The sequence below is a fragment of the Chiloscyllium plagiosum genome, unplaced genomic scaffold (genome assembly GCF_037043375.1).
Source record: "Chiloscyllium plagiosum isolate Xiang-an unplaced genomic scaffold, Cpla_swu_hap1 HiC_scaffold_12, whole genome shotgun sequence".
NCBI lineage: Eukaryota > Metazoa > Chordata > Chondrichthyes > Orectolobiformes > Hemiscylliidae > Chiloscyllium > Chiloscyllium plagiosum.
The window spans coordinates 11,132,210-11,152,607 of record NW_028270150.1 but is presented as its reverse complement, the minus strand read 5'-3'; the positions used below and the strand labels follow the sequence as shown (position 1 = coordinate 11,152,607).

Genomic DNA, 20,398 nt, shown 5'->3' with positions numbered 1-20,398 from the left:
AAGAGACAAGGCTTTAGAACTCAGATGGAGAGGGATTTCTTCAGTCAGAAGGTGGTGACTCATTGCCACAGAGGGCTGTGGAGGCCATGTCATTGATGAATGTACGACAGAGATAGGTAGGTTCTTGATTAGTAAGGGGTTCAAGGGTTATGGGGAGAAGGCAGGAGAAGTGAGCTGAGAAACATATCAGTCATGATCAAATGGGGGAACAGGATCAGTGAGCCAACTGGCCTAATTCTGCTCCTGTATCTTATAGCCTTATTTTCAAAAGTCATGCCTTAAATTTTGTTCTGATTGCACTCCGTTGAGGAGCCTGTGGGTCCCACCACTTTCCAAAATGAAAATCCAGTTTATGAGTGATACCCCAGAGAACTGCTGCATCACCTGCCAATTTCCCCTTGACCTTCCTTTCTCCAGCCCTTTAAGCTCTTTCTCCACCTCTCTAAGGGTGTTCTCCACCAACTCCAAGCCTTGCAGATATGCCACTCTGTCTCCGGCCACTGGTCAAGCTCTGAAGCACAGAGCTCAGGTTTCTGTGGTTTGGAGCACTTCCTCCACACGTGGTTATCTCGGTGCTGGGAGGGTCCGTGACTTCCCGTATCTGAACAGTCACACCCTTAATTCAGGATGACCTCAGCTGCCATGTCTTAGACTTACTTTGTCTTCCTTCCTTGTTTATGCACTAAGTTTCAGAATTACTTTGTCTCAAAGTTACTCCCCTTTTCTCTCCCTTTCTTATCCTATTATTCATAAATGTTATTAATTTATCCGAAATGATACCTCCAACTTTCACTTCTCCCTGGTGTTTTCAGTTAATTCCTCAATGATAAAGGGCTCTTTTGGTGTTATGGTATTGTCCCTATTTCTGAGCCAGCCTGTGTTCAAGTCCCACCTGCTCCATGGGTGTGTTACAGCATCAATAAATGGGCAGAATAGAAAATTTGTAACAATTAAAAGACTGTCCCCTAATGGTAACTCCATCCCAGCCAATCTGCTCTCCGGTGTCCTGTGGCACGCCTCTACCTTTCCCCCAGTTCAGTGCAGTTGGTTGTGAGCTGTTGTCTGTGTCTCTGCTCCCAGGAAACTGCAGGGCTCATGCTTCAATTTACACAGTCCTGCTCAAAGCTGCTGTCTCACAGGTCCAGTGCTGTCCCCAACTCCCAGACTACAGGGCACAATCTCCAAATAAAGGGTTGTACATTTAACACAGAGATGAGGAGGACTCTCAGAGAGCAGTGGACTTTGTTTCTGCAGAGAGCTGTCAAGCCTGGGCCATGAAATAGATTCAAATTGAAGTTGATAGGTTTGTAATCAGTTGGAAAATCAAGGGAAAGCCAGGAAAGTGGAGTTGAGGATTATCAGGTCAGCCATGACCTCATTGACTCGATGGGCTGAATGGGCCACTCCTGCTCCTGTACTTTGTTATCTTACAGACAGAGTGATGGTATTGAGAGTCATTTTATTTTAAATAGTTCCCAGGTGTATTGCACTCAAGTGAGATTCTGTAGTTTGATTGGAACATCCTTTTCCTTCTTCTTGGACAAAATCAGTGGAACTTTGCTTAACTCTTTCTGCAATTTCTGGGTAGTATCGAGACTGTGAAGCAACTTTTGAATTTAATCCAGAAGCAAAACTCTCTCTTTGTGAAATGCTTGGATATTGGGATTTGAGGATCTTCTTTCCCAAGAGGAAGAAACCAGGAAAAAATAACCAAAAATACTTGGATAGGAATGTACGAAGTTAAAAATCACACAACACCAGGTTATAATCCAACAGGTTTAATTGGAAGCACACGAGCTTTCGGAGTGACGCTCCTTCATCAGGTGATAGTGGAGGGCTCGATTGTAAAACAGAATTTATACCAAAAATTTACAGTGTGATGTAACTGAAATTATACATTGAAAAATTGATTGTCTGTTAAGCCTTTCATCTGTTAGAATACAGTGATAGTTTCACTTCTTTTGGACGGCACGGTGGCACAGTGGTTAGCACTGCTGCCTCACAGCACCAGAGACCCGGGTTCAATTCCCGCCTCAGGCGACTGACTGTGTGGAGTTTGCACATTCTCCCCGTGTCTGCGTGGGTTTCCTCCGGGTGCTCCGGTTTCCTCCCACAGTCCAAAAATGTGCAGGTTGGGTGAATTGGGCCATGCTAAATTGCCCATAGTGTTCGGTGCAGGGGTAAATGTAGGGGAATGGGTTTGGGTGGGTGCGCTTCGGCGGTTCGGTGTGGACTTGTTGGGCCGAAGGGCCTGTTTCCACACTGTAAGTAATCTAATCTAATGTGTAAATCACAAAACCTTTTTTTAAAAGTTGCATTCTCGGGTTAGCTGTTAACAATGGTGATAGCTAGACAATATGTTGAAGGTGTTAGCCCCCTGTGTTCTCTGTCTATGCCATGACGTTTAGATTAATTCTAATCTAAAAAGTGAGATAACAGAGATTTGCATAAATTCATGCAGTTTTGAGCTCAGAGTTCTACATGAAGAACTCATGCGAAGCATCCAGGTCCTGAAGAAAGGTTACTGGACTCGAAATGTTTACTCCACTTTTTCTCCACATATTGAGAGACTCGGTAATTGGACAAAGCTGTGGTAGATGGAGATTAATTCAAACAAACATAAAGTTAGCTATTTTGGACCAAAACAAATCGATCAGGCTCCCTTCTAGATGGGATGAAGCTAAATGCAGTGAATATCCAAAGAGACTTGAGGGTTCAGGAGCACAGATCTTTAATGTGTCACAAACAGGTACAGGGAATAATCCAGGAAGCTAATGGACTGCTTCCCAATATATTGAGCAGACTGGAGAACAAGGATGGAGAAGATACACTTCAGTTAAACACACCCCAGGTTAGAGCTCACTCGATGCACTGAGAGCAGATCTGGGCAGCACACTTCAGGAAGGATATATTGGCCTTGGAGGGGAGTACAAGGTAATTTACAAGAATGAGAATCAGGGGTTATGTTAGAAGGAGAACTTGTACAGATTAGGCAAGTTTTATCCAGAATTTAGAAAGTTAGGGAACTATTTCATTGAAGTCTTCAACAGGAAAAGACAGTGTTGATAAAAATAAACTATTTGTGCTACATCTGCCCATTTTGTTGGCATCATGCATTTTCTCTGATTTCTCAAGTCACCTCAATGTCTCTTCCCATATCGAAACAACATTTCATTCCAACTTAAAATTCTCACCACCAGAATTATCTCCATTGTTTAATGGAATGACGTGAATTTTGATATTTGCTTGTGTTTATTTGAATGAACTTTCTTTACTGGGTTCTGAAGCACATTAATGACACGCAGCTATGAAACAGATGGTATTCCATGCTACAACGTATCAACGAGGCAGGTTTGATCAAGAGATCAGATTCCAAACTTGTTCAGCACGCAACCTTCATAGTATTGTTGGACGTTCCCATCACACTCATGAACCCAGAAATGCCTGTAATACAAAAACATCAGAAAGGCAATGATAGTCAATGAGAAGTAACCTCTTTATTGATCTTTTATTGTCCAAAGCCACTGAATAATCTTTCTCTGCTCCTCAATGCTTTCTCTCCACCTCTCCTGAAGGTGCTAATATCGGTCAAACCTTAAGGAGCTCATTCAGCAATCATTCCCCACGCATGGGCCTCCTACTAATTCTAGGTATGGACGACATATTCATCAATAAAGTGGTACACCTCTTCATGCTCTTCAGCAATGGAACTCAAATCTGGAGTCTATTTGCACCTTTGAGAGACAAAGGCTTCATGATCATGTTATTAAACTGGTCATCCAGAGAGCCAGGTGAACGGTTTTTGAATAAGGGAATGTGTCATCCCTTGCTAATGTTGCCAAAGCATCTTTAGCTGCTTCATCAATGATCTTTCTTCCATCATGAAGATAGAGGTAACAATGTTGTTTAATGAATGTACAATGTTCAGCACAGTTCCTCAATCCCAGCTGAATTCTCAGAAACCATTTCTGCTTCCTGCTTAATGCTCTCACAACTTCCTTAAAATGTGGCACTGAGATGGAATTCTCCAGAGGAAGGCTGAGAGAAATTTTCTCACAGTTTGTCAGAACTTCCCAGCTGTTACTGTCCCTCCCGAAGGTAGATGAGGCTGGGGTAGAGCAAATGCAGAAATGTTGTGGCAACTGTAGAGCCAAAGGCTACAGCTGAATTGTTGAAAGTTCAATTGTAAGTGAAATGGAGACAGTACTTCCCAGGGATGGAAACAGATTTGTTTGGGCCATAATTGCGGGCTATCGCTGGGAGTGAGACAAAGTGATCAGAGTCAGACTTGCCTGTAATTAATCCAATGAAACTGGGAACATGACATAGAATGGTGATGTGCAGAGTGTGACCATCAATATGAGAATAGTGTTGCTCTAACTGACTTGGTGAATTACTGCAGTGTGTCTTGGAGATGATACACATTGCTGCTCCTGAAAATCGATGTTGGAGGGTGGGAAAGTTTGTGGGTGTGGTACCAATCAAGTGGGTTGCTTTGTCTTGGATGGAAATCTCCAACAAATGCAACCATCGTCCTAGATGCCAATTAGGCATCCAACCAGTGGAGAGTTTGTGCCCTGATTCCATTGATTACAGTTTTATTGGGGCTCCTTGATGCCACACTCAGTCGAATATAGCCTTGTCATCAAGGACAGTCACTCTCACCTCACCCTCTGGGACTCAGCTCTTTTGTCCGTGTTTGAACCAAGGCTGTAATGAGGTCAGGAGCTGAGTAGCTCTGGCAAACTGGGCATCACTAGATCAAAATTAAACAATAGGGAATCTCATTAATGTTGAATTAATTTAAACTTTATCTTCTTTGATTCTAGCCCCCTCCTTCTCACACACAGACAGACAAACTGACACAGTTAAGGGATGAACCAAAAAGGAAAATAAAGTCAGGTGTAACTGAAGTGTAACTCACTTCACCAGTTTCCAAGACACAGAATCACACAGGCACAGGGGGCTGTTTCTTGCTCAGTTTCCTGAAGGTACCAGTTCATGCAAACTGTTTCCAATCAGCTCCGAGGAATACTCACGGATTACTGAGAGCTGAGATTCTATTCTCTGAACTTTCAATAAGTTGGCAATGGGAGGACAGCCAGGGAGCAACCAAGGCTCTGTCCTGCAGCTGACACAGACACAATCCTTCTGAATGAAAACACTGTTCAGAAACCAGGTCAAACTCTGGTTCCTCTCTGTTAGACTGGTTAGACAGCTTAAAAATATGGGGTAGACCATTTAGGACAGAGATGAGGAGAAACTTCTTTACCCAGAGAGTGGTGGCTGTGTGGAATGCTCTGTCCTAGAGGGCAGTGGAGGTCCAGTCTCTGGATTCATTTAAGAAAGAGTTGGATAGAGCTCTCAAGGATAGTGGAATCAAGGGTTATGGAGATAAGGCAGGAACAGGATGCTGATTAAGGATGATCAGCCATGATCATATTGAATGGTGGTGCAGGCTCGAAGGGCAGAATGGCCTACTCCTGCACCTATTGTCTATTGTCTCTGTTGAAGGCCCCTGCTACCATCTAAACATCTGCCATCTGCCTGAGGATAAGGCCTCTCCAGGGTCAAAGTGTCGAGAGAGCACCTTGAACAAGAATCAATCTGCAATTAACTCTCAGGATTGGTCTCAGGAACAAATATCAGTTTTGTTCTGACTCAAAACAAAACACAAGCTGCTCCTCACAGTCCAAAGGTCACTGTCAACTTTTATCTCATGGTTTATAGCTCTTAACCAAAAAATGGCTAATGAAATAATGGAAAATCAGCAAGGGTCCTAACACTGTTTATAATGAGCTGATTGTATGCACACAACTCCAATGCAGTAGTTATAACCTGAATACAGTAACCAGCACCATTCCATCCCACAGTTACAACCTCAATACTTTTATACAAAAGGAAATAAAGTGAGTCAGAGTTTACCGTACCAGGCCCTCATTCCGTGAATACGAACAGCCACTGCACCACAAGCGATGTTGTTTCTTAAGTCTGCACCATCATTTACTAAATCTACAACAATGAAATAAATGTGATATTAAAATTAATGTTTACATCTGAGGATTGTTTTAATACAAACTTGGAAAGCTCCAGGTTGAGAATACTCCCGGGTTGATGTTACTGGAAGCTTTCAATGCTGCTGCAGGGGACAGTGTTGGAAATCCTGAGAATGGACTGTTTTTACTGTTCTCGATGCTGTGCTGTGCTGTAATGAGGGTCCACATTTAGCAGCTCAGCACTGAGTGGAGACAATATGAACATCTGGAGAGAATGTCACACTTTTTATACTCAACAGGGTTCCACATTCACCAATGAGATGGCAGTGCTAACACCATTCTAAAATGGGTGGAGTGGGTGGGACTTGCAGGGTCCTGTAGCTGTTCCTGTAATTCATACTTATTTCTGGATTACTTCTAGATTTCTCACAGTTAGTACTTGTCAGCAATATAAGATTTTTAGTTTGATTTACTTTTAGTTCTCTTACATGCAGGATCACAAAAGAAACCCCAAAATGTAAAAAAAAAAGCACATCATTTATTTTTGAAACAGGGTTCTCTTTATGGAACATTTGGAGAGACCTGCAAGAGGATGAGCCAGGATTTCCTTTCTCTGTAAAATGATGCACGTAGAAGAGAGCATCTTCTCAACATCAATGAAGAGATATTTTTAAAATCGCAACAGAGTTTTTTTTAAAAAGGAATTGTGTTTATGGAGATTTTGGAGAGGCCTACACATGGATTGTTCTGAGTGAGGTTTTTTTATCATTAGATTCAAAGCTGCCCGACTGAAAACCACTTGAGCAGGAGACATTTTTAAAATTTGATTGTTCAGCTAAATGGTTCGTTTAATTTAAGATTTATTGGTTTGTTGTTTTTAATTTATTATTTTTTGCAAGTTTAATATGAACTGTGGGTAAAGAAAGGTAGTTTATTTTATATATAAGTTGATATTGGAATTTGTTTAATTTTAGGTTTAATGACATTGAGAGTAGAAAATAGAGACAGAGTTCGATGTCCAGTAGGTTTAGAGAAATGATTACACAGCAGGATCCACCAGATAGATGGATGACGATCAAGAAAAGTAAGAAGGTAGTTCAGAGGTCTCCTGTGACTATTCCCCTCATAAGCAAACACTCAGTTTCTGTTACTGCTGAAAAGGATAGTGTCTCAGAGGAAAACAAAAGACACAGAGCTGGAAGGTTGGTTTTCTGATGTTTCATTACCATACTAGGTAACATCATCAGTGAGCCTCTGGATGAAGCACTGATGGCATGGCCCGCTGTCCTTGGAAACCTAAACACATAAATAGAAAGCGGGCCATGCCACCAGTGCTTCATCCGGAGGCTCACTGAAGATGTTACCTAGGATGGTGACGAAAGGTCTGAAAATTAACCTTCCAGCTCAGCGAGCAAACCTACATCCAGAACCTCAGCCTGAGCTATGAATCTTCTCAATCCTCACTAAAAGATGACACAGCCAGATCTTGGGCACTAAGAATGAATCTGATGTTAGGCGGCATTTGACAAAATTTAGAAGAATAATTGTTGTCGGGGTCTCTCCCGTCAAGGGCACAGACAGGAGATTCTGTGATAGTGAGTGCGAATCTATGGTGGTATGTTGCTTTCTTGAGCATGGAGTAAAGACATCTCATAAAGGCGACAGTGAGAATCCAGACGTTATTGGTAGGAATGACATAATTAGGGAGAGGGTTAAGAATTTATAGAGTGAACATAAGAGGTTAGGTCGAAGATCAAAAAACAAAACCTCAAAAGTAGCAATCTCTGGTTTATTCCTCATGTCATGCTCACATGAGGGGAATAATAAAACAATTAGGGTGATAAAGCAATGGATGAAGATGTGGTGTAATGCTCAGGGATTCAGGTTCTTGGATGGTTGGAATCTCTTCTGGGGCAGAAAAGGCCAGTTCAAAAATATTGGGCTTTGCTTGGACTGAAAAGGGATTAATATCCTTGCAGGAAGATTAGCTCATTCTATTAAGGGAAACAGTAAATGATTAGAGAGAGGGAGTGGAGGGATTCTAAGTGGCAAAGCAAACAGAAATATAGATCCAAATGATTTTGAATTTGAAAAGAACTAGTTAATTAGAAAAGACAGAGAAGAACAAGCCTGAGAATGAAGTTATTCTGAATAATTAATCAGCATTTATTTCAATGCAAGCGGTCCAACAGATAAAGCTGATGAATTCAGAGCATATTTGCGAACATGGGACTGGGACATCATTGTAATGATAGAAACATGGCTGAGGGATGGACAGGACTGGTAGCTCAATGTTCTGGGTTTCAGATGCTATAGGAAGGAAAGAAAAAAGACAACAGACAAAGGGGGATGGCATTTTTGATTACAGAAAACATTACGGGCTGTAACTAGGGAAGATATTTCTGAAAAATCATGCAGTGAAAATATATAGATTGAAATAACAAATGAAAAAGGAATGACAATCATAATGGGATTGTACTAGAGACCCCACAATAGTCAAAGGAAAGTTGAGAAACAAATATGTAGACAGATCTTAGATACATGTAAGATTGGTTAGGCCACTGTTGGAATATTGCGTGCAATTCTGGTCTCCTTCCTATCGGAAAGATGTTGTGAAACTTGAAAGGGTTCAGAAAAGATTTACAAGGATGTTGCCAGGGTTGGGGGATCTGAGTTGCAGGGAGAGGCTGAACAGGCTGGGGCTGTTTTCCCTGGAGCGTCAGAGGCTGAGGGGTGACCTTATAGAGGTTTACAAAATAATGAGGTGCATGGATAGGGTAAATAGGCAAAGTCTTTTCCCTGGGGTTGGGGAATCCAGAACTAGAGGGCATAGGTTTAGGGTGAGAGGAGAAAGATATAAAAGAGACCTACGGGGCAACTTTTTCACGCAGAGGGTGGTACGTGTATGGAATGAGCTGCCAGAGGAGGCTGGTACAATTGCAACATTTAAGAGGCATTTGGATGTGTATATGAATAGGAAGGGTTTGGAGGGATATGGGCTGGGTGCTGGCAGGTGGGACTAGATTGGGTTGGAATATCTGGTCGGCAAGGACGGGTTGGACCAAAGGGTCTGTTTCCATGCTGTACACCTCTATGACTCTATGACTAATAATAAGGTTGTTTGGGTAGGTGATTTTAATTTTCTAAACATGGATTAGGACTACCATATTGTGAAAGGTTTGGATAGTGAAGTATTTACTAAAATGTTGAAGAAAATTTTCTTTATCAATCTGCAAATGTTCCATTTGGAGAAAGAGCAGTAATAGAACAGGGCAATTGACTGAGGTGATGGACTAGGGACTGGTGATCATAGTTCTACTTGTTTTAAAATAGTTATGGAAAGGACAAGCCTTCCACAGTAATTAATGTTTTTATTTGGAGGAAGGCAAATTTTAATGGTATGAGACAAGAACTGTCAAAAATTAATTGGAGTAAACTGTTAACAAATAAAGGGACATTTGATAAGTAGGAGGTCTTCAACAGTGTGATCACAAGAGTTCAGAGTTATTCTGTTCACATGGGAGTAAAAGGTAAAGCTGGTAGGATTAGAGAATAATGGATGATTAAAGATATTGAGGTTATAACTGAGAATAAAAAAATGAATCATATATTAGGTATAGATAACTGGGGTCAAATGAATCTCTTGAACAGTATAAAGAGTGTAGGGGTATTCTTAAGTGAGAGATCAAGAAGACAAAGTGATGATCAATGATAGCCTTGGCAAATATCAATAGGAATAATCCAAAGAGATCTTCAAATACATTAAGAGCAAGCGAGCAACTAGACAGAGAGTAGGGAACTAAGGAGCAACATTTTCACGCAGAGAGTGGTGTGTGTACGGAATGAGTTGCCAGAGGAAGTGGTGGAGGCTGGTACAATTACAGCATTTAAAAAACATCAGGATGGGCATATGAATAGGAAGGGTTTAGACAGATAGGGGCCAAATACTGGCAAATGGGACTAGATTAATTTTGGATACCTGATTGGCATTGATGAGTCGACCCAAAGGGTCTGTTTCCGTGCTGTCCGACTCTATGACTCCACTCAGAGGGTTGTCAGGATTTGAAATGCATCATCTGGGAGAGGGAGGAAGTGAACTCTAAAGGACATTTCAAAAGAGAGCTGTCTATATATTTGAAAATGGTGAATTTAGAGGGTTACGGAGATGTGGCTGGAGAATGGGGCAACCTAGGTAGCTCCTTCAAGAGCTAGTACAGAGACAGTGGACTGATTGGCCACTTTTTACACAATGTACTTTGATGGTCCAACAATTCTTGATGAACGGTTATGAACCATTGGCATATAATTGTACTAACTTTAAAAGCTTATTAATTCAATGGCATATCTGGCAGCAACCACTGAAGGAAAACTAAATTAGTCAGGATTAAAATGGTTTTAGCCACAGAGAACAGGGACAGCCCCTGACCCTTGGGATGTCTGTTGGTTAATTTGAATGGACAACAATACATCAGGGATCCTTTCACAATTTGAAAGCTTTGCTGACCACCTCATCAATCCCAGCATCACCAAATTGTGAGGAGACGTTCCATTTGACAGTGACATAAGGGTGAGTGCCATTTGATGACAAGAATATGAAATGTGGATAAATTGGCCAGCTGGTTATTTTTCCCAATTTGTCAACTGAAGTATTCAGGAGAAGGTGAGGACAGCAGATGCTGGAGATCAGAGTCGAAAAGTGTGGTGCTGGAAAAGCACAGCATTCAAGGAGCAGGAGAGTCAACGTTTCGGACATAAGCCCGTCATCAGGAATGTAGCAGGGGAAGAGGGCAGAGAGATAAATAGGAGGGGGATGCTGGGGGAAGGTAGCTGCAAAGGCAATAGGAAGATGCAGATGAGGGGTGATGCTGATTGGCTGAAGCGGAGGGTGGAGCAGGTAGGTGGAAAGGAAGATGGATTGGTCGGACAGATCAAAAGGGCAGTGCTGAGTTGGAGGATTGGATATGGGATGGGGGGAGGGGAGTTGAGAAAACTGGTGAAATTGACGTTGATGTCATGTGGTTGGAGGATCCCAAGGTGGAAGATGAGGTGTTCTTCCTCCAGGTGTCGGGTGGCTAGGATTTGGTGGTGGAGGAGGCCCAGTACTTGCGTGTCCTTGTGGAGTGGGAGGGAGAGTTAAAGTCTCTGGCCATGGGGCAGTGAGGTTGTTTGGTGCATGTGTCCCAGAGATGTTCCCTGAAACATTCTGCGAGTTGGCATCCTGTCTCCCCAGTGTAGAGGAGACCACATTGAGAGCAACGGACATCCTGCTTGACATGCAGGAAAATCTCTGCTGGATGTGGAAGGGTCCTTTGGGGGTCTTGGACAGAGGTGAGGTGGGAGGTGTAGGCATAGGTTTTACATCTCTTGCAGTGGCAAGGGAAGGTGCTGGGAGTGGAGGTGGTGGGTTGGTGGGGGGCATGGATCTAACGAGGGAGTCGCGGAGGGAATGGTCTCTGCCGAATGCTGAAAGGTATAGGGAGGGAAATATATCTCTGGTGTTGGGGTCTGACCGTAGGTGGCAGAAATGGGAGAGGATGATGTTTTGTTTCCAGAGATTGATGGGATGGAAGGTGAAGACCAGGGAGATTGTGTCCTTGTTGTGGTTGGAGGGGTGGGTTCAAGAGCAGAGGTGTGGAAAGTGGAGGAGATGCACTGGAGGGAATTGTTGGCCATGTGGGAGTGCGAGTGCACTTTGAGTGCGAGCAGCAGCTAAGGTAAGACAGTTTGTTTTAAAATTACTTACCGGTAGCGGGCAGCGGTGTTTTTTTTTTCTCTCTTTCCAGAAAGAGCGGGAGCAGCAGGGGGAAGTGACGAAGACCAGAGGGGCAGCCGGGTAGGTTTTTTTTTTCCCTTTAAAAGCGCACAGGAGAAGAACCCGAGGCACTACAGAGGTAGTGTCTCCCACCCGCCCTCCTCCTCTAACCTAAATAATAAGACCCGTTGTGGTAAGTAGGTAAGTGCTGCATTTTGCTTGTTGTATTATTTAGACCCAGTTTTTTTTTTATATAAAAGGTTACTTTCAGAGGGATGGCAGTGAAGGCAGTGCAATGTTCCTCTTGCAACATGTTTGAGGTGAGGGATGCCATGGACGTCCCTGCTGATTACACTTGCAGGAAGTGCACCCATCTCCAGCTCCTCCAAGACCGTGTTAGGGAACTGGAGCTGGAGTTGGATGAACTTAGGATCATTCGGGAGGCAGAGGGGGTCATAGATCGGAGCTTTAGGGAAGTAGTAACTCCAAAGATGGCAGATAGATGGGTGACAGTGAGGGGGACTGGGAGGAAGCAGCCAGTGCAGGGACCCCCTGCGGCCGTTCCCCTCAAGAACAAGTATACCGTTTTGGATACTTGTGGGGGGGACGACTTACCAGGGGTAAGTAACGGGGCTCAGGCCTCTGGCACGGAGCCTGTCCCCGTTACTCAGAAGGGAAGGGTGGAGAAGAGCAGAGCAATAGTAATTGGGGACTCGCTAGTTCGGGGCACAGATAGGCGGTTTCGTGGGGACGAGAGAGACTCACGTTTGGTATGTTGCCTCCCAGGTGCAAGGGTACGTGATGTCTCTGATCGTGTTTTCCGGGTCCTTAAGGGGGAGGGGGAGCAGCCCGAAGTCGTGGTCCACATTGGCACCAATGACATAGGTAGGAGGAGCACTGAGGATGTTAGGCAGGCTTTCAGGGAGCTAGGTTGGAAGCTCAAAGTTAGAACGAACAGAGTTGTTGTCTCTGGTTTGTTACCCGTGCCACGTGATAGAGAGTCGAGGAAGGGAGAGAGAACAGTTAAATGCGTGGCTACAGGGATGGTGCAGGAGGGAGGGATTCCGATATTTGGATAACTGGGTTTCTTTCTGGGGAAGGTGGGACCTCTATAAACAGGATGGTCTGCACCTGAACCTGAGGGGCAGCAGTATCCTTGGTGGGAGGTTTGCTAGTGCTCTTGGGGGGGGTTTAAACTAACTCTGCAGAGGCATGGGAACCCAGACTATAGCTTTAGGGTGCAGGACCTGGAGTCTAGGGAGGTTAGGAACATGGCATCAATTTCAAAGGAGGGTGCCTGTAAACAGGAAAGTGGCTTGAAGTGTGTATACTTCAATGCAAGAAGTATACGAAATAAGGTAGGTGAACTTGCAGCGTGGGTTGGTACCTGGGATTTCGATGTTGTGGCTATTACGGAGACATGGGTAGAACAGGGACAGGATTGGCTGTTGCAGGTTCCAGGGTTTAAATGTTTTAGTAGGGTCAGAGGTGGGGGTAAAAGAGGGGGAGGTGTGGCATTGCTTGTCAAAGATAGTATTACAGTGGTGGAAAGGACAATGGATGAAGACTCGCCATCTGAGGTAGTTTGGGCTGAGGTTAGGAATAGGAAAGGTGAGCTCACCCTGTTAGGAGTTTTTTACAGGCCTCCTAATAGTCCTAAAGATGAAGAAGAAAGGATTGCGAGGATGATTCAGGAGAAGAGTGAAAGTAATAGGGTGGTTGTTATGGGGGACTTTAACTTTCCTGATATTGATTGGGAAAGCTCTTGCTCAAGTTCGTTAGATGGGTCAGTGTTTGTCCAATGTGTGCAGGAGGGTTTCCTGACACAATATGTAGATAGGCTAACAAGAGGTGAGGCTATACTGGATTTGGTTCTGGGTAACGAACCAGGCCAGGTGTTAGAATTAGAGGTAGGTGAGCACTTTGGGGACAGTGACCACAATTCGGTGACTTTTACTCTAGTGATGGAGAGGGATAAGTGTGTACTACAGGGCAAGAGTTATAGCTGGGGGCAGGGAAATTATGATGCGGTGAGGCATGACTTAGGATGTGTGGCTTGGAAAAGTAAGCTTTAAGGCAAGGGCGTAATTGATATGTGGAGCTTGTTCAAGGAGCAACTATTGAGTGTCCTTGATAAGTATGTACCCGTCAGGCAGGAGGAAAGGGTCGTGTGAGGGAGCCGTGGTTTAATAAGGAATTGGAATCCCTTGTTAAATGGAAGAGGGCGGCCTATGTAAAGATGAGGCGTGAAGGTTCAATTGGGGCAATTGAGAGTTATAAGGTAGCCAGGAAGGACCTGAAGAGAGAGCTAAGAGCAGCAAGGAGGGGACATGAAAGGTCCTTAGTTGGTAGGATTAGGGAAAACCCTAAGGCTTTCTATAGGTATGTCAGGAATAAAAGAATGACTAGGGGAGGAATAGGTCCAGTCAAGGATAGTAGTGGGAAGTTGCGTGTGGAGGCTGAAGAGATTGGGGAGACACTGAATGAATACTTTTCGTCAGTATTCAATCAGGAACAGGACATTGTTGTCAATGTGAGTACTGAGTCACAATTAAGTAGAATGGATGGCTTTGAGGTATGTAGAGAAGAGGTGTTGGAAATTCTGGAAAGGATGAAAATAGATAAGTCCCCTGGGCCTGATGGCATTTATCCTAGGATTCTCTGGGAAGCAAGGGAGGAGATTGCAGAGCCATTGGCCTTGATTTTTATGTCCTCTTTGTCTACAGGAGTAGTGCCAGACGATTGGAGGCTAGCAAATGTGGTTCCCTTGTTCAAGAAGGGGAGTAGGGATAACCCTAGTAACTATAGGCCGGTGAGTCTCACTTCTGTTGTGGGCAAAATCTTAGAGAGAATTGTAAGGGATAGGATTTATGAACATCTGGATAGGAATAATGTGATCAAGGATAGTCAGCATGGTTTTGTGAAGGGCAGGTCGTGCCTCACAAACCTTATTGAATTCTTTGAGAAGGTGACTAAGGAGGTGGACGAGGGGAAAGCGGTAGATGTGGTGTATATGGATTTTAGTAAAGCGTTTGATAAGGTTCCCCATGGTAGACTACTGCAAAGAATACGGAGGTATGGCATTGAGGGTGAGTTGGAGGTTTGGATTAGGAGTTGGCTGGCTGGAAGAAGACAGAGGGTAGTAGTTGATGGCAAAGGTTCATCTTGGAGTGCTGTCACTAGCGGTGTTCCGCAAGGATCTGTTTTGGGACCATTGCTGTTTGTCATTTTTATAAATGACCTGGAGGAGGGGTTAGAAGGTTGGGTGAGCAAGTTTGCGGATGATACGAAAGTCGGAGGAGTGGTAGACAGTGAGGAATGATGTGGCAGGTTACAGCGGGATATAGATAAGCTGCAGAACTGGGCAGAAAGGTGGCAAATGGAGTTCAATGTAGCTAAGTGTGAGGTGATTCACTTTGGTAAGAGTAATAAAAAGATGGGGTACTGGGCTAATGTTCGAATACTTGGTAGTGTGGATGAGCAGAGGGATCTTGGTGTCCATGTACACAGATCTTTGAAAGTTGCCACCCAGGTAAATAGTGCGGTGAAGAAGGCATATGGCGTACTGGCTTTTATTGGTAGAGGAATTGAGTTCCGGAGTACTGAGGTCATGTTGCAGTTGTATAAGACTCTGGTGCGGCCGCATCTGGAGTATTGTGTGCAGTTTTGGTCGCCATACTATAGGAAGGTTGTGGAGGCACTGGAACGGGTGCAGAGGAGGTTTACCAGGATGTTGCCTGGTATGGTAGAAAGATCGTATGAGGAAAGGCTGAGGCACTTGGGGTTTTTTCATTGGAGAAAAGAAGGTTTAGGGGTGACTTGATAGAGGTGTACAAGATGATTGGGGTTTAGATAGGGTCGACAGTGAGAATCTTTTTCCACGTATGGAGTCAGCTATTACAAGGGGGCATAGCTTTAAATTAAGGGGGGGTAGGTATAGGACAGATGTTAGGGGTAGGTTCTTTACTCAGCGAGTCGTGAGTTCATGGAATGCCCTGCCAGTAGCAGTGGTGGACTCTCCCTCATTATGGGCATTTAAGCGGGCATTGGATAGGCATATGGAGGATAGTGGGCTAGTGTAGGTTAGGTGGGCTTGGATCGGCGCAATATCGAGGGCCGAAGGGCCTGTACTGCGCTGTATTCTTCTATGTTCTATGTTCTAAAAGGAATTCAGGATAATGTGAGATTTTCAGGCTTGTGTAGGCTCTACAAACGTTTGATGTTGACAAGTGCGACAACTCTGAAGAAATTGCTGGGGACATGTCTTAGATAGATAAATCTCTGTTTAGGAAAGGTTTTAAGGGATTTGGGCTAAAGGCAGGCATATGTAGTTAGGACACAGATCAGCCATGATCTCAAAGAACGGTGTATCAGACTCCAGGGACTGACTGACCTACTCCTGTTTCTCTGACTGAAGGACAAGTCTCCCGTGTTCATTATATGGTCATGTTCCACCAGCAGCTCAGTCACGTCTGAGAGGGTGCTCAAGAACATACAGATACTGAGACACAAACATGACACAATGGTCTGAATAAACATGCCCAATTCTAACCATTTCACCCTGGGATTGGGTGTGATTGTGACTGCCTTTACAATATGAACCACTGAAAGCATGGTTCTGTCACCCAAACTTAACTCATTGATACTCCAGATCATCGACAAGTCAAAAGGAAATGGCTGCGTTCCCTCAATCTGTGGAAACAGTATCACCATCTGGAGGAGGATAGTAAATGTGGATGTGTGAGGCAGTGAAGACAGGAAAGAATGAAAGGGTCGGGGGAAAGAAAGCAGAGACAATTCCCACACTGAGCCATTTACTATTCCAGTTACTTCACACTGAACTGTACAGGAGACGTTACAGAGTACTTGCATGTTTAATATTGTTAGGAAGCCAGAAACCTGTGAACTGTCGACAAAATGGATTTCTTTCAAGTTTTGTGGAAATACCTGGAGTGCTTTTTTTGAAAAAGTTTATTGAAAGACTGCTGTGGATTTTATTTTTTTTTAAAGTCTTCATCAAAGTGGCAGGATGGTGATAGATTCTTAACCAAAAACAGAAATTGCTGGAGAAACCCATCAGGTCTGGCAGCATCAGTGGAGAGAAAGCTGAGTTTGAGGCTATGTTTAACTAAAATCTAATATAAATGTGACATTTAATTGTTCATATCAGTAACTGGGAATGATAATTTTTCTAAACATTGTGACCCATGGAGAAGTGGGACTGAAGTGACACTGCAGTCTCCATGGAAACATCAATGAGGAGCCAGCCCCATTTCCACTTGAAGGTCTCTTGCCACCTCTTGAGGCTGTACTTGGAGAGAAAACAGGGTTAATGTTCCGAGTCCCCTGACCTTTCCTCTAGAGCTTCTGAAGAAGGCTCACTGGCCTCAAAACGTTAACTCTGTTTCTCTCTGCACAGATGCTGCTGGACCTGCTGAGTTTCTCCAGCAATTTCTGTTGCTGTGTATTTCAAAACTCCAGCATTTGCAATTCCTGGTTTCATTTTAATTGCAATTTGTTTCTTTTTTCAAATACTGCACATTCACCAGATGTTATTTACATCAGTAAATATCTCTTGCTGAGGATCCAATCAGAAATTAGCTCCCTCTTCCTTTACATGGGCTCCTCAACGACCTTGTACGATGGCTCTCTTTCTGACCTCCCCAGAGCTTTCTACGTTGAGAGTTTTCTCCTCCCTGGCTGCTCAGCCCCTCAGGGATTCTCCCCCAGCCCTGACTGCTGGTCACCTGCTAATCCCAGCACCTCTGCTGTCCTGGGTCTCTTCCCCTTCCACCAACCTGCTGGTGGCTCCTTCTCTTCAGTGACAATAAACTTAATCCTCATTCGAATCTTGTCTTCCTCTGGTGGTTGTGAAATGTAGGCCAGCAAACACCCTTCAGTGATGGTAAACCCGTGTAACTTGCTGGGCATTCAGGTGGGGTCACATGTCTCCCCAAAATGTGATCTCATTAAAATGCCTTTGAATTCAATGTTCAAAGTGACATTCTGAACTTTCAAACAAACAGGTCACAAAAAAGCAAGCTAAAACAGGTTTACATTCTTAATGAAGGGCTTTTGCACGAAACGTCGAGTTCTTGCTCCTCTGATGCTGCCTGACCTGCTGTGCTTTTCCAGCACCATCTCAAATAGGTTTACTTCTACTTAAGTACCCAGTTCACCAATAATAATAAAAATGTGTCAGAAATGTTTGTATCACTTGCACAAAAAAGAACAGAAAAAATTAAACTGGAATTTGCCTTGAATTGCTTCACCTACCGTCACAGTCTACTCTGCACAAACGTGCAGCACCTGGAAAATCGGGGTCTGCACACCAATGACTACTGACTTGAAAGATTCCAAACGCTGATACTACAGGGTTGTTGCCTTCTCTTTGATGTCGATATATTTTGTTTGGGTCATATTCACTTGCGAATCGGGCGATGCACACCCCTGGAATGAAAACGAGCATCAGAGGCCTGTTGTTCAGAACACGTGGCAAACACAACTGTAATTCACACACCTCACGGTGTGGCACAGACGACAGTAATGTTTGTCTTTCAGTAACCTGGTAGATGTCCTCATCCTGACTGTGTGTCGCTTGTCTGAGGGATGTACGAGCACAGAAAATGAATGGCAGGAACAAACATCTCTGACTCAAACCAGGATTACTAGATTACTTGGAAAAATACATTTGTGAGGACCCTGGGCTCTGTGATTTGCCATAGTCACGTGGCAAAGTCCGAAGTCACATGTCAGGTTACAGTCCAGCAGGTTAAAAGGAACAACGCTCGAAAAGCTTGTGATTTCAAATAAATGTATTGGTCTATAATCTGGTGTCATGTGACTTCTGACGTTGTCCACCCCAGTCCCACATTGGCACCTCCACATGATAGTCACGTGACCCTCTGCGGTCAGTGCTTTCGGTTCAGGAGAAGCCATTTAAACCTCCCATGGAGCAACCGTAACCGATTGTCTCTTGTTCCCCTGCACCCCAGCCCAAACCCCATCCCCCATCACAGCCATGACCACCACAGGCTTCTCTGTGAAGATGCAGCACGCCAGAGACAATGAGGGGAACAATACTCAGAAAGAATCCTTCTGGATCCCCTCAGCTGATCGAAACCAATCCAGGAGATCACAGTGTTATCTACAATGCTGTTTTCTATAGAATCACACCTATGGTTATCTGCTCCACAAAGTGAATTAACCTTGGAGCTGGGAAATAAATAAAGTTACACTACGTTTACCAGATTAGTAACGGGATCCTGAATGGCAGACTATGATACAATACAAGAGGAAGCTGCTGGGAGTGACTTCACTCCTTTATTTCTGACAGTGATTTGGGAATAGCGAACTTCAGCAGTGCTGAGAAACACTGCATTCTGTTACAACTTTCCATCCTTCACTCGAGCACACAAACAAGGAATTAGGGAACAGGCCACTCAGCCCTTCAAGCCTCCTATACCTTTCGGTAACAGTGTTGGAGGTAATTTCCTCAAATTCTAGGAGCAGTAATTACTGTTTTATTAGATGTTACATTGTTTTGAAACTTTGGGGGAAAAAAAGGTCAAAGCCACAGCACTTTCAGAAAGTAGGAAGGGAGATGAAGGCAGTGTGCACATGACAGGAAGTGAATCAACAGGAGAGAGAAATCTACACTGCTATGTGACCCAGCAGCTTCTGCTGCTTGATTTCAAGTACTCCTGGACATCCGAGTTTGTCGAAGAATAATAAGCAATGAAATTCACAGTTGTCCTTGGAGAAACCTGTGTGGGGGAGCTCATGGCATGGGAGGGGGGGGGGGGGGGAGGCAGCTAAGTGGCTACTTTCTTTTTGTAAATATACAGTAATCAGTAGACTGAGTTTGTTTTTGATTTATGTTTTTATCAAGATATATCTTTTGATTAAATTCTAATAATTTTTTAAAAAGGTTTTAAGGTAGCCCAGAACAGTGATTTTAGAGCAGTTAGACTGGATCTGCAGATTGTTAAAGGAGCAAAGATGGCCAAAAGTAGAGTGATCTGCTCTTCCTGTTGGATGTGGGAGATTAGGGAGAGGTTCCATGTTATGGATGATTATGTCTGCAGAAAGTGTGCTTGGTTGCAAATCCCATCATATGGCATGGATCGGTTAGAGCGGCAGTTAGAGGCAGAGAGGAATTTACAGGAGCGAGGGGGCATGTTGGATGGCAGTCACACGAAGGGCGATAAATCAATGATCCAGTCAGGTCAATGGGGGCAGGTAGGGCAGCTGTCTCCTGTGGCTACCCCCATCTCAAACAAGAATGCTGTTCAGGAAAATGTAGGGGGTGATGGACTCTCAGCAGAAAGTAGCACTGACAGCCAGGTTTCTGGGACCGAGACTGGCTCTAATGTAATGAGGGGTACACTAAGTTCCAAGTGATTGATTGTAATAGGACACTCTCCAGTCAGAGGCACTGATAGATGTTTCTGCAGCTGACCATGAGAAACCAGAATGGTGTTTTGCTTCCCTGGTGCCAGGAGCAAGGATATTTTAGAAAGAGTGCAGAATAGTCTCAAAGAGGAGAGGGACCAGCAGGAAGTTCTTTTACACATTGGAACTAACGATACAGGAAAAGATAAGGAAGCAATTCTGAGGAGAGGGTATAGGATGTTAGGCAGGAATTTCA

At 44.0% G+C, this 20,398-nt stretch overlaps 1 protein-coding gene across 1 annotated transcript in view; it reads right to left on the bottom strand.

Annotated features, from left to right (window-relative positions):
* Nucleotides 1-2,375: 2,375 nt before the first annotated feature.
* Nucleotides 2,376-20,398, bottom strand: part of LOC148148489 (lysozyme C-1-like) — a 37,720-nt gene continuing 19,697 nt past the window's right edge. The window contains exons 2-4 of the mRNA XM_087992375.1: nt 18,025-18,198; nt 5,931-6,012; nt 2,376-3,444 (exon numbers count right to left, since the gene is read on the bottom strand). Of these exons, the coding sequence (XP_087848501.1) occupies nt 3,366-3,444; nt 5,931-6,012; nt 18,025-18,198 (335 nt within the window). The 3' untranslated portion in view covers nt 2,376-3,365. The remainder of the gene's footprint in view (nt 3,445-5,930; nt 6,013-18,024; nt 18,199-20,398) is intronic.